At 40.6% G+C, this 13,674-nt stretch overlaps 5 protein-coding genes across 5 annotated transcripts in view; 3 read left to right on the top strand and 2 right to left on the bottom strand.

The window, feature by feature from the left end:
- Nucleotides 1-13,674, top strand: part of zgc:56095 (Ferritin, lower subunit-like) — a 137,929-nt gene that overhangs the window by 88,752 nt on the left and 35,503 nt on the right. The gene's annotated exons all lie outside the window — the stretch shown is intronic.
- Nucleotides 2,809-6,802, bottom strand: rexo4 (REX4 homolog, 3'-5' exonuclease). The gene is made up of 8 exons (XM_061029041.1): nucleotides 6,313-6,802; nucleotides 5,848-6,179; nucleotides 5,616-5,762; nucleotides 4,610-4,803; nucleotides 4,410-4,498; nucleotides 4,252-4,326; nucleotides 4,055-4,129; nucleotides 2,809-3,936 (listed from the first exon to the last, which is right to left on the bottom strand). Exons 1-8 carry the CDS (start codon nucleotides 6,520-6,522, stop codon nucleotides 3,778-3,780), a joined length of 1,281 nt encoding a protein of 426 aa, XP_060885024.1. The 5' UTR covers nucleotides 6,523-6,802; the 3' UTR covers nucleotides 2,809-3,777.
- Nucleotides 6,952-8,856, top strand: pigp (phosphatidylinositol glycan anchor biosynthesis, class P). The gene is made up of 5 exons (XM_061029046.1): nucleotides 6,952-7,303; nucleotides 7,413-7,497; nucleotides 8,065-8,137; nucleotides 8,282-8,400; nucleotides 8,479-8,856. Exons 2-5 carry the CDS (start codon nucleotides 7,416-7,418, stop codon nucleotides 8,592-8,594), a joined length of 390 nt encoding a protein of 129 aa, XP_060885029.1. The 5' UTR covers nucleotides 6,952-7,303; nucleotides 7,413-7,415; the 3' UTR covers nucleotides 8,595-8,856.
- On the top strand, nucleotides 9,266-11,363 carry LOC132955943 (putative nuclease HARBI1). Its single transcript, XM_061029042.1, has 2 exons — nucleotides 9,266-10,400; nucleotides 10,794-11,363. The coding sequence occupies exons 1-2, from the start codon at nucleotides 9,716-9,718 to the stop codon at nucleotides 11,276-11,278; spliced, it is 1,170 nt and encodes a 389-aa protein (XP_060885025.1). The 5' UTR covers nucleotides 9,266-9,715; the 3' UTR covers nucleotides 11,279-11,363.
- Nucleotides 10,454-13,674, bottom strand: part of LOC132955938 (receptor-type tyrosine-protein phosphatase H-like) — a 34,252-nt gene continuing 31,031 nt past the window's right edge. Inside the window, exon 20 of the mRNA XM_061029031.1 lies at nucleotides 10,454-10,658. The gene's annotated coding sequence lies outside the window, so the exon portion shown is untranslated. The remainder of the gene's footprint in view (nucleotides 10,659-13,674) is intronic.

The following is a 13,674-nucleotide window of genomic DNA, read 5'->3' as shown; positions in this document are numbered from 1 at the left end:
GTCCCAGCATTTATTATTTTCATGAGCTAGAACTGAGCAGTTTCTTATGTTGTAGAAAAAATGTATCAAGGATTTTCTTTTTGCAGATTTAGTGGTATCAAAGCTGAACCCAAACACAACATTTGACCTCTTATTCGTTAGCAGAAAGGACTCTTATGGACTATTTGACCTGGCCTCAGTTTCCTCTCATTATTAATATTTATACCCAATTAAAAAACATCAGAAGCTTAAAAACACTTACTTAATCTTCTAAAAAATGTCAGCTTTAAGGTTTAATGTTAAATAGGGAAAATACATGCAGACTGCAACTTCCCCTCATTCTCATTTTGTTGTTGATTGCTTACTCTGTTGTCCATCGTGTGGTTTGTAATAAAAAAAAAGAATCAATTCAAGAGGAACAATTACTTAAAAGTCCTTGTTTTGACCATCAATCCTCAGTTATTTAATATGCAACCCTTTAAGTTATTATTTTAAAAAATCTAAACCCAGCACATCCCCAAAATCATGAACGTTAAAAAGAGTGTGCTTTATCTGACAATTTAAAAATAGTTAAGTTTACACTTAAAACATCTCGTTTGTGTATTAAATTATATTTTGAATATGATAAAATGTCACACTACCCAACAGTAGCACAAGTATGGCTGCAATCATCACTGGAGTAGCCAATGAGAGAAGAGTAGTGAAGAGTTTGACGTCTCTAAAATCTAGAGGAGGAGAGATGAAACTGAAGACTCAAATAAAAGAGTTGAGCTTTTTGTGATCGAGTATAATTAGTGAGTGTATTTTTCTCAAGATTCCAGCTTTGTACAATAAAAAACACCTGCTTCACATACACACGGGTAAATTAAAGATGTGACAGGAAGTGGTAAATATTAATGCTCATGTTATCGCTAACCTTTATGGTTTATGTTAAATAGAACTAGTGTAACTTGTGATGACATTTTTGGTAGCACATCTTCACGTATCATTGATTTTTAAACAAGTTTTTCTTGTGTTTCTATCTCCTCTTTGCACACAAAGTGTTTTGTTTCAACTTACAGGTAAATAAATATTGAAACTAAAAACTGCATTTTGTTCTGGTAGTTCAGTTTTTAGTTTCAGGAAACGTACGGGGACTAATGCAGATTTTAGATTAACTTCAAACAGTACAAATGAGTAGATCAGTGTAGTCAAGAGGGGATCCTTCTAGAAGCCTTCCTGCCCATTCAGTTTTTGAGATTTTCATTTTTCGTGGTTAAAGTCTCTCGTCTGAACGTAGATCACGGTGGTTTCCAGTTAAGTGATCGAAGCTCATCTTAATGCAGTGTAGGGTTCAGATCATTTCAACTCGTACTGATCGATGAAAAGAAGTGCTAAACTTTACCTTCTAAGTCCGCTTTACGTGTCATCTATTCAATCCAGAACACGTGTGAATCTACTTCTCATGAAGCGGGAGTACGTTTAGTGAGTCTTTTCTTAAGCCTCCCTCCTTAAAAGGCTGCTTTTAGCTTTCATTATTTATCGCTTTAACAAGCCCCCACTATGCCCGAGATGTTCTTTCAAGTTAAGATAAAGACACAACAGCCTTCAAACGCAGATACAGAAATTAGTGTAACCCGTCTTATTAATAGCTAAACCTCATTTATAGCTAATATGATTATTTTGTTAACATTTTATTCACAGTAGGATAACGTTTATTGCCTTGATTAGATCTTCAGGAATTATGAAGAGCTGAGTCAGCTTTGCACATCACCTTTTTTTCCAGAACTCTTTAGAAATCTTGACTGTGTATAATGTTTAATTGAAGTCCTATCTCTCCTAAATCCTGTGATAAGACAGGATTTGAGCTCTCCTGTTGCAGTATGGATGACACAGCTGTACCAAAACACTCAAGTGTTACACAGAGAAGAACATCTTATAACACCACACGAGTCCATCCCCGAGTCCGAAGCCACGCCACTGTGTCCTGTGTCGCTTTTACTTTGCCAGAGGACAACACAGCATCTGCCTGAGCTCTATGCGGAGTCGAATTTAAGAGCCCTGAGGCTGCAGACCGAGGGCGGCAGCTACATTTCTGCTATGCAGGACACACTGTGCATCAGCTTCTCGGCAGCAAATCACACTGACACACTGCAGGCACACAGGGAGTCTAAATCCCTTACTTCAGCACCATGGCTGAAACAAAAAATCAACAGCAACAGTGAGATTGTGTAAGATAATTATTCTCAGTTCTGATGATGTAATAATGCTATTAAAAGTATATTTACTCTGGCAGGACACTTTCACTTTTGTAGGTAATGTCAACCCTGCATCCACCAATCAACCAGGCATCACATTTTTGTAAAGGACATCACAGAATCAAAAACATAAAGACAGTTCACCTTCCAAAATGAAAGGGTAACTGGTACTCTGCGTGAGTCTTTGTTTGATCAAGATAAAGAAAGCTCTTCCTCTGAGGCCTCCGAATCAGGCTCCAACACTGAAGAACTTCACTTTAGAGTCTTCTCACCAAGGTTGGAATTGTACTACAAAGAAGGGAACGAACACAGGCAACGGAGAAGACTCAAGAAAACCTCGGTAGAGAACTGCTCAGCTTTGGGACGAAGCGATCCACCTGGAAGAAGTCTCACAAAACTCAAGTCCTATTCGAACCAGCTGCGATGCATAAAAAACATGAATTAAATATTTAAACATCTCGGTGAGCATTGCTCTGGAAACCAAATCCCTCTGCTCCATTAAGAATCCAGTTTGAAAGCCGAACTGGGATTCATAGATTCACTTTGAGAAAACGTAATCAATGGTGACGAGTTGTTTAAACAGAAACTGTAATAAGTAGAACGGAGTATCTCATGCTTTATTCATACTGTTTTAAAACACAACTTTTAAGGCAACAAGGAAACGTTTGATCACGAACCAGACCAGAAATCTGAGCAAACAGTTGATATAACTAAGCTGGGACCAGAGTGAAGGAAACCAAGCAGCTGAGTGTTAGTGGGCGACTGATTTGGAGATCTGAAGAGCCCTCCGTGGAGGAAACTGGATGGCTCGGGATTTGGACACCTGCCTCAAACAGCAGGGAATTACATATTTGGAGTTGATATTTGGACATATTCAAAGGGGGAAACGGCTGAAAGGATGCTCTCGTACATTTGTGTCCGTTTGTGAGTCACAGCCTGAACACGCCAGGATTTGTGTCATTCTTTAAAAAAGCTTTTTAGACTCATGAGAATCAGTCAGGAACCTCTCAGTCATTACTGATCCCCACACAGTGTTATGAATGCCACAGGACATTACAACTAGTCACAGTAACAGAAATGGGTGATGAAGGGGTTGGCGCCTACGCTAAGTAGCTTTTTCCAAGGTCCGATTCATATGGCTTCTAGTTCAACATAATAGACATATGTTTGCATGAAATTAAAAGTAACCAATACTTACTATTCCTACGTAACTTAAACTACTTTTCACTTAGTTTGATGTCAACGCGATTGCAGCCGTTGGTTGTTTAAGAAATGCCTCGATGCTTCTTAAACCCGCCCCTCGTTAGAGAAAAGGTTGTGATTGGCCTGACCTGAATCAGGCTGAGTTTAAATCTATCTGAACCGGAGGAAGACCAGACACATCTGAAAGTTCAAATAACACTTTAGCTTTCAGATAAATCTGGCTATAAAGTCTTTGAAATTGGTCCAAAAATCTTTAACATCCTGGAATGCCAACACTTTTGTTTCCGGGGACAAACGGAAGCACCTCGATCACGTCACCTCCGTTCTGATCCAGAGACTGTCCATCGTCTTGTCGAACTCATAATCCCGCGCGCTTCTTGCTTTTGTTCTTGGGAAACTTTGGCTTCCTCTCGCTCTTCATGTTTGGGTTTTTGTTTTTCTGACTCGCTTTAATTTCAGCCTCCCACTGTTTTTTGGCCAGCGTGTAGAGCCTCATGGTGGCCTGTGCGTCCTGAACCTGGTGAACGTTAGGAGAGATCGATGTGGATCAGCCCAAGATGTTTTACAGCAGACTGTGTCAGTCGCAAACAAAAAAAAAAATACTGAGGCTTTGGGTTGGTGTGTTCACTACTTACTGATGAATGTTCACCCTGTTGGACTTTAACGTTGAGTATTTCTCTACAGAGGAGTTTAAGCGAGGGCCGACCACTCTAAAGAAGAAGAGAACAATTCAGTTATACAACACTGATACTGAGGTCTGAATTAAGGACTCTCTCGGTTCTTTAAATGGAATCATTGTAAACATGCTCAGTCGACTTAAAAGTAGAAGTACCTTGACAGTCTTCTTAAAAGGTTTGTACTTCTGAGTGTCTCGGATTTTCTTTTTCGGATGATCCAAGAGCAAAATCTGAAACAGGGGTTTAATATTTGTTAATCTTAAATATTTTGAAAATCATTCAAGTTCCATCCAAGATATTACAACCACACTACCTTTAGGTCATTGTGTATGGCATGTCCAACCACTATTCTGCCTTGCAAGATCTCAGCAACCTCCCTCTGCACAGTCCGTACGTCCTCTCCTATAATGAGACAAACATTATGGTAAAAAAAAAAGTTTTAAAAGCAAGTAGTTACATCTTGTTTCCGTTTTTTTATTTAGTTTTTATTTTACTACTTCTGCCTTGTCTCACCGTCTCGGATGTCCTCTGGTCTGATGCCGCTGACGGCTGTCCTGTAGTCCGTCACCTTCTCTGTGGGCTTCACAAATTTGTCATAGATGCATTTTCCAAAGTGGTTCACGAGGGACACACGGGCCAAGATGCTGTCCTCTCCGTCAGGGCCGACTCCCACCATCTCACAATCGATGGCCACAGCTCGGGTGAGGCTGGCGGATGGCGAGTGGCAGAAAGGGTTAAAAATGAGGACGGTCAACTAAAAGGTCAAACTGCCGGTAGAGTTACAGCTGTGAAACATTCATGCATTCAAAGCAGCTGCATGTTCAGATTTGTATTCATACGCTTCATTGACAGAAAGAAAAAGACAAAAAGATCACTGTAAAAAAAAAAGACAAATATATTTGATTATTTTTAGCTTTATTATTAATGCATTAGCTTTATTGTAATAGAAAAAGCAGATGTTCTAAGTTATAACAAAATGCTTTTGCCATTCCCACATCTGCCCATAAAATAAAGGGCTACATAAACTAGCTGGTTAGCTTAGCTAAAAGGGGAGACTTGATCTAGTGACTGGAGTTCCTAATAGTCAATAATAGCTTTAGAGTTGCTGACATGCAGATGATGTAACCTTTAGGGGAAAGCACTGCTCGCTGTTATGCTGTGTTTCCAGTTTCTAAGATCTCCTTCTATTGAACAAACAGTGTTTACAGTGGTACGGTAGAAAAATAATAAAACAAACAGCAGGTGAGTCCTTTAAAATCAAAAGCATGGAGCATTTTTTAACTTCCACTCAACACATAATGTTGTCTAACAGCAAATGCTGCATTCAAGTTGTGTTGGAATAATCAGTTAACAGCTTAATTATCACAGATGCATGACTAACTGGGAAAGTATTAAATAAACATATCTGTGTTACATTAAAGTACCTCTTTATCCGTCATTACACATGAATCAGTATGAACTTCTTGAAGCCGATTAGTGGAGTTAAAAAAAAAAGGACACTTCTGTTGTCATCACTCACCCCTCAAAGGCTTTCTCCTTCACCAGAGCACTCTCCGTGTCCCTGCTCTTCTGAATTCCCTGTTTCCTCCTCATGATCTCCGCTGCCTCTGCTCCCACTGTCGCCTCTATGTCGTCTGGGTCGACATCATCGAACCAAAGGTCCTCTCTGCAAACAGCACAGGACAAAATCAAGTAGCATGCACAATTCTTCTTGAGCTCAATATCCGCAGTAAGTCAAGCCGTATACTCACTCTGTGGGTTTAGTCTCTTCCACCACAGATTTCTTCTTCTTGGCTGCTGGCTCACTGTTTGACTTCCCGCTGTCCTTTTTCCTTTTTGGAGCAGCAGACTGTCCTGTCTCTGAAATAGCAGGAACCTTTGAGGTCACCTCAGTATCCTTGGAGACAGCATTGTTAGGAACAGATTTGTGCTTCACTGTTTTCTGTGCGTCTGTCTGCCTGGGAGGGACATTGTTCTTTGACACACTTTTAGAGAAATTATGTTTGGCCTGCTTATTTTGCAGGGCGCCGTTCTGTTTTGGTGTCACAGGCTGCGTCTCCTCCGGTTGGGACGCCTTCAAAATCTGTGGAAAAGGTAAGTACAGTTGTGAACAATCTTCAGGATCTGCTGGATATCACTGAATCTTATATAAAGACATAACAAAAAAAATGTAAACTTGTTATCAAGCTAGAGAGAAAATGAATGAGTTGACAAACCTCCTGCAATGCCTTCCAGTTGGCAGAGAACTGTTGTGCATCTCCTGGAGGTGATATCTGCTGGGGTTTCGCTTTTTCTTGACTCTTGGGTGGAGGTTTTCTCCTTTTAAACTTTTCTTTTATCCAGTTTTTATTTTTTATTTTCGCCGTGGATGTGGGTTGTTGCGTTTTAGCAGGAGAGTGTGTTTTCTTCATCTTCATCGTTGACATTTTTTAGAAACACCTTTGCACTACCTATTAACAGTACGAGTCCTCAGCCACGCTGGATCGGCTGAACTCCGTCTCAGGGCTACAAGGTGACGTCACAACGCCACAGTAGAAACTGTCTCACCGCGAAATGTCTCCCCGGAGTAAGTTCACCGAACGGGCGCAGCAATTACCTTATTTGCTCGCCTGTCTCTTAAACTACTGAAAGAAAATGCTCCATGTTACAGCTCAGGGTGCTGCGAAGCCATGCTGAAATGTGTATTTCCGAGATGTGCAGCAGTCAAATGTGTCCGACAGAAACATAAATCACAACATCCGTAACGTACACGTGTTTACTCCGTCAGAAGCGAAGCAACCCGCCGAAACTGTTTTATTATATTATTTTGTTTTCATACATACAAAAGTTGACATCACGCATTAATGTGCTGTAAAATATACAATATTCCACCGAGTGTTTCGCTTCTTATTCCAAATGCGGAACTACTTTCTGGGAGACATTTCACACGGGAGCGCATGTCATGTAGCACTAGAGTGTCAGCTGCTGATGTGGGAAGGATAGGAAGTGTTTTTGTTAGAAATTCACCTGATTTTTTTTTTTTAAATGTAATCTTTTAGTCTAAGTCTCTCGGATACATTTGTGTTGAATTTATATCGTCGCATGTTTAAAGGACATCTTTGTTAAAAAGTAGCAGTGTGGTCGGTTAGGAGGCAAATATCTGACAGAGATTATTGAGTGGCTTAAACCAGGAGCTGTTACATTTATCAAACTAATACAGGTTAAAAGGTACGTAGCTCGAGGTAAGTGTATGTCGGACTCTCTGTATAATGTTTGTGTGTTACCTCGACACTGTACCTTTATCTCTGTTGTTGTTTTGTTTTTGTTGTGCTTTCAGGTCATGGTGGAAAACACTCCCTCTCCCCTGCCTGAGAGGGCCATTTCCGGGTTTGTTCTCTTCCTCGGCTCACAGTTTGGCTTCTGTGAGTCACATTTGTATTTTCACTTTTCCGGTATTACAATTACAGCTACAATTTAACTTTTCTTAATAATATTTCAGTCCACGTCGTACTTCCACATGTGTACAGATGCTGTAAACAATTAAAACCAATTCTGATTCCTGAGGTCATTACATTACCCTGAGGAACTATAAAGTCTTACAAACAAAACACATCCCCTACCATCTAAACCCACACACACACACACACTGAAGTACTTGCTGCTCAATAATCCAAAGAAGTTGAAGTGTACAATAAAAATGTGATTTTAAAAGTATTTTCATTTATTTTGCCTCTTCGACTGATCACTATATATTTAGGGGGGAAATAAATAGTCTAATAGTCTAGTCTACTGAGTGTGTGTGTGTGTGTGTGTGTGTGTGTGTGTGTGTGTGTGTGTGTGTGTGTGTGTGTGTGTGTGTGTGTGTGTGTGTGTGTGTGTGTGTGTGTGTGTGTGTTTTGGAATTATCATTTGTTTTCCTGGTATCAAACTGTGTAGCTGATATTTAAGCAAAAGATGCCAGTTAACACGACGTCTCCTTTTCTCCACAGTTCTGTACTGCCTGTGGGCATTCGTACCAGAAGAGTGGCTTCATTCTGCAGGTCTCACTTACTGGCCTCAAAAGTAAGCTGAACGTCAGGATAAGATGGTTGATGAAAGAGGGTTATCTAATGACACGTTCCTGTACTTGACTGTTCAATGAAAAGGTGTGGCGCATATATTACTAAACGTTTATGATATGCTAACTGAACTTTTCCTCTGGCGTAGATATTGGGCCCTTGCTGTGCCGATCTATCTGTTGGTTGCATTGATGATCTGTTTTGTGTTGCTGTTTGGAGTGAACATGAACAACACAGCTCCACTCGACTCTATAGACAACATTACAGGTCAGGATGATTGATGATGATTGGAGTTGATTGATTTGCATAGTTTATATCTTCCTGACCCTAACTCTTTTTCCACAGATGTGTACGCTCGAGGACAGAGGAACGATGACTGTCGGAAGGGGGGAATACCACCTATTAAAGATGTTTCCATTAGTGAAGTCAACCAAATGTTTTATTTATCACCCAGGCTGTAACAAACAGAAGCTGACTACTGGTTCAACTGATGAGGTCTTTTTTTTTTTTTAACCTTTTCTTTTATGAGTGTATGATTTATTTATTTCTCCTAGACCATGATCTGATGCTTAACAGATTTGTAATGAGCTAAATGATGTGCATCGTCTAAGAAATGTAGCATATGAAGACTGTATATTCACTACATTACACACTTTGATTTTTTTCAGGCTTTCTTATGAAATAAACAATCTATATTTTTATATTAAACATCTGTTGAATTTGTTGTGTCTGCCCGTTTTATTTTCCTGTAATGTCATATATTTGACAATACTCAGTAATATGGATGTATTTGATCTGTTTAACCTGCAACACAACACAGTTAATGTCTTTTTTAAATCACCTTGTTAAGAATCTGTTTTGTTTCTTCCAACTTAAATTCCTCAAGAGGTCATTTAACAGATTTTGGTTTATAGAGACCATGGTTTCCTACAATAATAACTTGTTTTTTTTATAATTAGCATTTCCTATCCTCTGTAAGACTTCTGTGCATGAAATATCCAAAATGACAGGAGAGATATGGATGGAACTGTAATTGAATATTTTTTTTTTTTTTTGAAGGTGGCTGCTATAACAATATTTTAAATCATTAAGTCAAATAACCAAAAGGCTGGTTGACGATTATGAGGCAGGATAAGTTTGATAGGATGAGGCTAGACGATATGGAATTGGCTGAGAGTAAAATGAAAAAATATTAATGAACATCACGATTATCTGCAAACTGTGAGTATACTGCTGTAATTTAAATGTTGACAGGAAATTACGTTATTTTATTTAAGTTGTGTCAATTGTATGTGCTTTTTATTTCTCCAAAAATACTTTCCAATTAAAGTACATTTTCAATGTAAATAGGCCTGAAGTTCAATTACGGAATGATGTTTCTAATTTTATTTCTTTCAGCGTTCAGTTTGTAGTTGGTATTCCTGTCCACTGGGTGGCGATATAGTAAAGCTTTGAGTACTCTCTAAATCATAAAGAAGAAGAGTGTGCGTCCATGCCTCTCGCTGTTATTGTTTATTTTCTTCTCAGTCATTCTGTAATCTCTGTGTTTTCTTGTATTTAACAAACTGCAGCAGTATAAGATATGTCCTTCGCTCTTCCAGTGTGGCTCGCGGTCCAGGAGGAGCTCCTCGGAAACGGCGGAGCGGACTTCGGGGCTCCGAGCTGTTTTGATGAGTTTGACGACGAAGCTTTGTTCCAGATGTTCAACCTCAGCAGACCCTGCATCAGTTTCATCCTGGACGCTGCTCGCATCCGCATGAAAACGTTGGCTCTGAAGAACCCAACGCTGTCCGTGGACGAGATGGTTATGGTGGCGTTGAACTATTACGCACACGGAGTCTCCTCACCCTGTGTCCTGCAGAGGGTCGGACAGTGTCAGACGGACTGTCTCGCGATCATGAGCACTGTATCCGGAGTCATCGCAGGCATGTCCGACCAGTTCATCTCTTTCCCACTAACCCATGAGGCCAAAAAGAAGGTCGCGTTCAAGACAGAGAAATTATGTAGGATCCCCAATGTGCTGGGCGTTCTTGGCGCGGCTCACTTCAAGATCAGAGCCTCCCCTTATGAGACGGACACATTCAGGGGTTTTGTCAACACCTTGGGGTACACATCTGTGGTGAGCCAGATCATATGTGACTCTGACGGAAACATACTGAGTGTCGAAAAGTGTTGTGTAGGCAGCACGTTTGAGCAGGAGCTGTGGGAGTCGTCTTTCAAAGGGAGGGAAATGGAGGAGGAAATACACGGACCTTTTTGGGTTATTGGTAAGATATTAAACCATACATAAGAAAACATTTTTTACATTTTTTTTTTAAAGTAACTTTTATAATTTATTCTGAGTGAGTCATATTGCAACATACAACACATACTATGCCCCTTACATCCTTTGAATAGAACCCTACATAACAGCTGTGCAGTTCTTAATATACAGTATTTACAATGTCATCTGTGTTTCAGAGATTGCACATTTTTCTTCAGTACATTCTAACAAACACTCACTTCTAGTTTGGTGATTGATGTTTCTCATGTGTAGGTTCTGATTAAGTTTCTCAACTCGACGTAAAGACTTCAGTCCATTTTAAGGTTCATCATATATATTAGGGTTTTGTTGTCCAGATGTTAGATTAATTTCATTCTCTTTCTTGTCTTTCTTAAAGCAGGGAAAGGCTACAACTTAAGCAAACATGTCCTGACTCCTGTGGCAGAACCTGCAAATGACAGCGAGACCAGCTTCAACGAGGCCCACACAAAGATCCACGATGTCATGCGAACAACGCTCGGCTCCATGAAGAGGCGCTTCAGGTGTTTAAATCAACTCGGTTTTGCACAAGAAAACTCTTTGGCCAAAAAGTCCAATATTATCAAGGCGTGCAGTGTCCTGCACAACATCGCTAAAAAGTTCTCCGTGCCTCCACCGTCTGACGCTGGTCAAATCGAGCCCCTGCATCCCGGCAAGCAACGTGCAGAGCCAGATATCAACCCTGAGGCATTAAAGGCCAGACAGAAACTCATCATTGCTAACTTCCTCAAAGTCTCTAGTACCAGAAACCCACCAAGTAAAGGAATCGCTGAGGAGGTTGTGAGTGTAGCAGGTGTGCTGTCTGTTTCAGGAAGCAAAGACGTTGAAAATGTTGACCCTTGAAGGACAAACACTGGAACCAAAAACTGTTCTAATCTTTGACAGTTTGAGACCAGCTGATGCTGTGCAATAAAGTCTGTACTATTTAGGTGATGTTGTTTTTTATGGCAAGAATGCAATATCTGACCCAATGGGGATAGGTAGATTGAAAACAGCAATGGACCCAGTACAGACCCCTGTGGAACCCCGTGCCGTTATGTTGTCATAAAAAACACATTGAAATCTTTCTGATAGGTAGGACTTTAACCACTCTAGATCTTGTCCTGAGATGCCAAAGTAATTCTCAAGTCTATCCAATAGTATAGAGTCAAGTCCCAAGTAATGACAGGCAAGTCCCAAGTCGAGTCAAAAGTCCTTAACTTTAAATTTCGAGTCCTCAACAAGTCATTAGCTCTCTTCCCCAAATGAAACAACATTTTAACAGAGTAAAAATCTGTTTACACCATTCACTGAATTATTTTATTTAGCCTATTCTTAAAAAAATATATTTTTTAAAATCACAACCATGATGAGGTAAATCCCACGATATCTTGTGCACAGTTGATCATATTTTCAATGTCAAACTCTGATTCCATTCATGTTTTGCGCATCGCGGAAATAATAAGTCCCTTAAATAACACTCAAGTTTTTCGAGTCATTAGGCTCAAGTCCAAGTGGAGTCACGAGTCATTGGTGTTAAAGTCCAAGTCGAGTTGCAAGTCTTTGTGGAAAAACAAAACATGGGAGAAAATATGAAGAAAAAATGGTTGGTGTCACAATTTAGTTGTGTTTTTTTTTTATAGGGGGAAGGAAGTTATGATGATGCGTTAGGGGGATTCACTTCAGTGTCTTTAGCGGTAGGTGTGGTTGGTAGGAGGAGAAGCAGGGTCAGTACTGATGACACACCTGAGGGGGGCTGTGGTGGCTCTGTCTCTGTAACCTTCCTTAGCAGCACCTGCGGAGGAGCCAGCGGAAATTGGTTTTGAGTCAAAGAGACTCCACGAGGCACATGAACTAAACCGAGTCACCTACACGCACCCCTCAAACAGACAGGACAGTTGCACACACATTCAGGTAAGGCAGGATACACCTTCACATTTACGCAACACGTAAGGAAAGGCATTAAGTTACGGGCTCCTAAGGCTCACTGGCCTTAGAGTCAGGCTCAAGGATAGCATTTGGCTGTGGGTTTGTGTAGCGGCGTAACAATGGCCTTCCAAGTCCACATAGATAACAAATTAACTCTTTGCTAGAGGGTTTTTTTGGCCTGCTAGCTGGCTGCTCATTTCACGTACTGCCCGGATGCTTTAGTCTTTTGGCTGGATCCATTTCCCAAAGAGCTCCTTGAGCCTCACAAACAAATCATCAGGGCTCTCATCAGGGTTGACGTCCAGGGAGCGGAATCTTTGCCTGTAAGTCTCGGGGTTAATGTCATTTTTAGCAAGAATGGCAGACTTTACCCTTTCATAATTAAGAGAGTCATCAATGTCCATATGCACATAAGCACCTCTAGCCTTGCCAGTAAGGAGTGGTATTAAATGAAAAACCCAATCAGCTCTCTGCCACCGGCATGCTACAGCAATACGTTCAAATGTGACTAGGAAGTGTTCAAAGTCGTCATTATCAGACAATTTATCCAACCTGGGCTCATAGTGTGAGTGAAAAGGACCTGCAGGGGCCTCAGCTTGGGTGGAAGGATAGTGCATGGTAGTCAATGGAGCCTCCACATTTGATGGGTCAGAGTCTGGAAACTGAGGATCAGGTACTGGAGTTGTTCTGGCCTGAACTTCTAAATGCAGAAGCTGAAACTGATGTTAAAGCGCTGCAGTGCAGTTAGCTCATTATGCTTAGCCTCCCGGGCCTCTTACTGACCCATGTGGGCCTGGAGAATCAGGTCTGACAGAGTTGGCTCCTTACCTTCACCCTCAGTGCTTCCTACCACCCCAGAAGTGCCACTGTCTTCCTCTTCATTGCTGGCTTGCCTTTCCTGGGTATTCACTTTCCCGCCATGATGCATTTGTCCTTTTTTCAGGGGGAACTGGGTAGAAAACCAAAAAATCCTTTGTTTTTCACTGAATGATCCCACCACTGCCACCAATTGTTAGGGACCAAACAGTAAGGCACAAGAGACAGGAGTACGTTTAAAGAAAAGGTGGGTTTCTATTTGACCAAAAAATAGAAAACCGAGTTTATAAACCAAATTATCAGAACTAGGTCTATAAAAGAGGTCAACTTAAACTTTAAATCAACAAGATGAAAACTAAGGTATGAATTCAAAAAACAGACCTATCACAATGAGATATAGGGGTTATAATAAAGCAACTTAAGTGTGTAAGCTGTTTGTATTTGTGACTGCTAAATAAACGTGCTGGTGAACAACTAATGAGGTGAGTGATATTACCCCTGTGTGGCTCTGGCCA

The sequence above is a fragment of the Labrus mixtus genome, chromosome 21 (assembly GCF_963584025.1).
Source record: "Labrus mixtus chromosome 21, fLabMix1.1, whole genome shotgun sequence".
In the NCBI taxonomy this organism is placed as follows: Eukaryota; Metazoa; Chordata; class Actinopteri; order Labriformes; family Labridae; genus Labrus; species Labrus mixtus.
Note: the sequence above shows the minus strand (reverse complement) of the source record. Positions and strands in the feature narration are given on the sequence as shown.

Bases quoted from the DNA above. Each gene is read 5' to 3' on its own strand.
- rexo4 (XM_061029041.1), bottom strand. From the start codon at position 6,522: ATGTCAACGATGAAGATGAAGAAAACACACTCTCCTGCTAAAACGCAA. The intron at 4,804-5,615 runs GTGAGTGATGAC...GCCATCCGCCAG, and splicing joins AAGGAGAAAGCCTTTGAGGG to CCTCACCCGAGCTGTGGCCA. The intron at 4,130-4,251 runs GTACTTCTACTT...CTTCTTCTTTAG, and splicing joins CTTTTAAGAAGACTGTCAAG to AGTGGTCGGCCCTCGCTTAA.
- LOC132955943 (XM_061029042.1), top strand. From the start codon at position 9,716: ATGTCCTTCGCTCTTCCAGTGTGGCTCGCGGTCCAGGAGGAGCTCCTC. The intron at 10,401-10,793 runs GTAAGATATTAA...TCTTTCTTAAAG, and splicing joins CGGACCTTTTTGGGTTATTG to CAGGGAAAGGCTACAACTTA.
- pigp (XM_061029046.1), top strand. From the start codon at position 7,416: ATGGTGGAAAACACTCCCTCTCCCCTGCCTGAGAGGGCCATTTCCGGG. The intron at 7,498-8,064 runs GTGAGTCACATT...TTTTCTCCACAG, and splicing joins CGGCTCACAGTTTGGCTTCT to TTCTGTACTGCCTGTGGGCA. The intron at 8,401-8,478 runs GTCAGGATGATT...CTTTTTCCACAG, and splicing joins CTCTATAGACAACATTACAG to ATGTGTACGCTCGAGGACAG.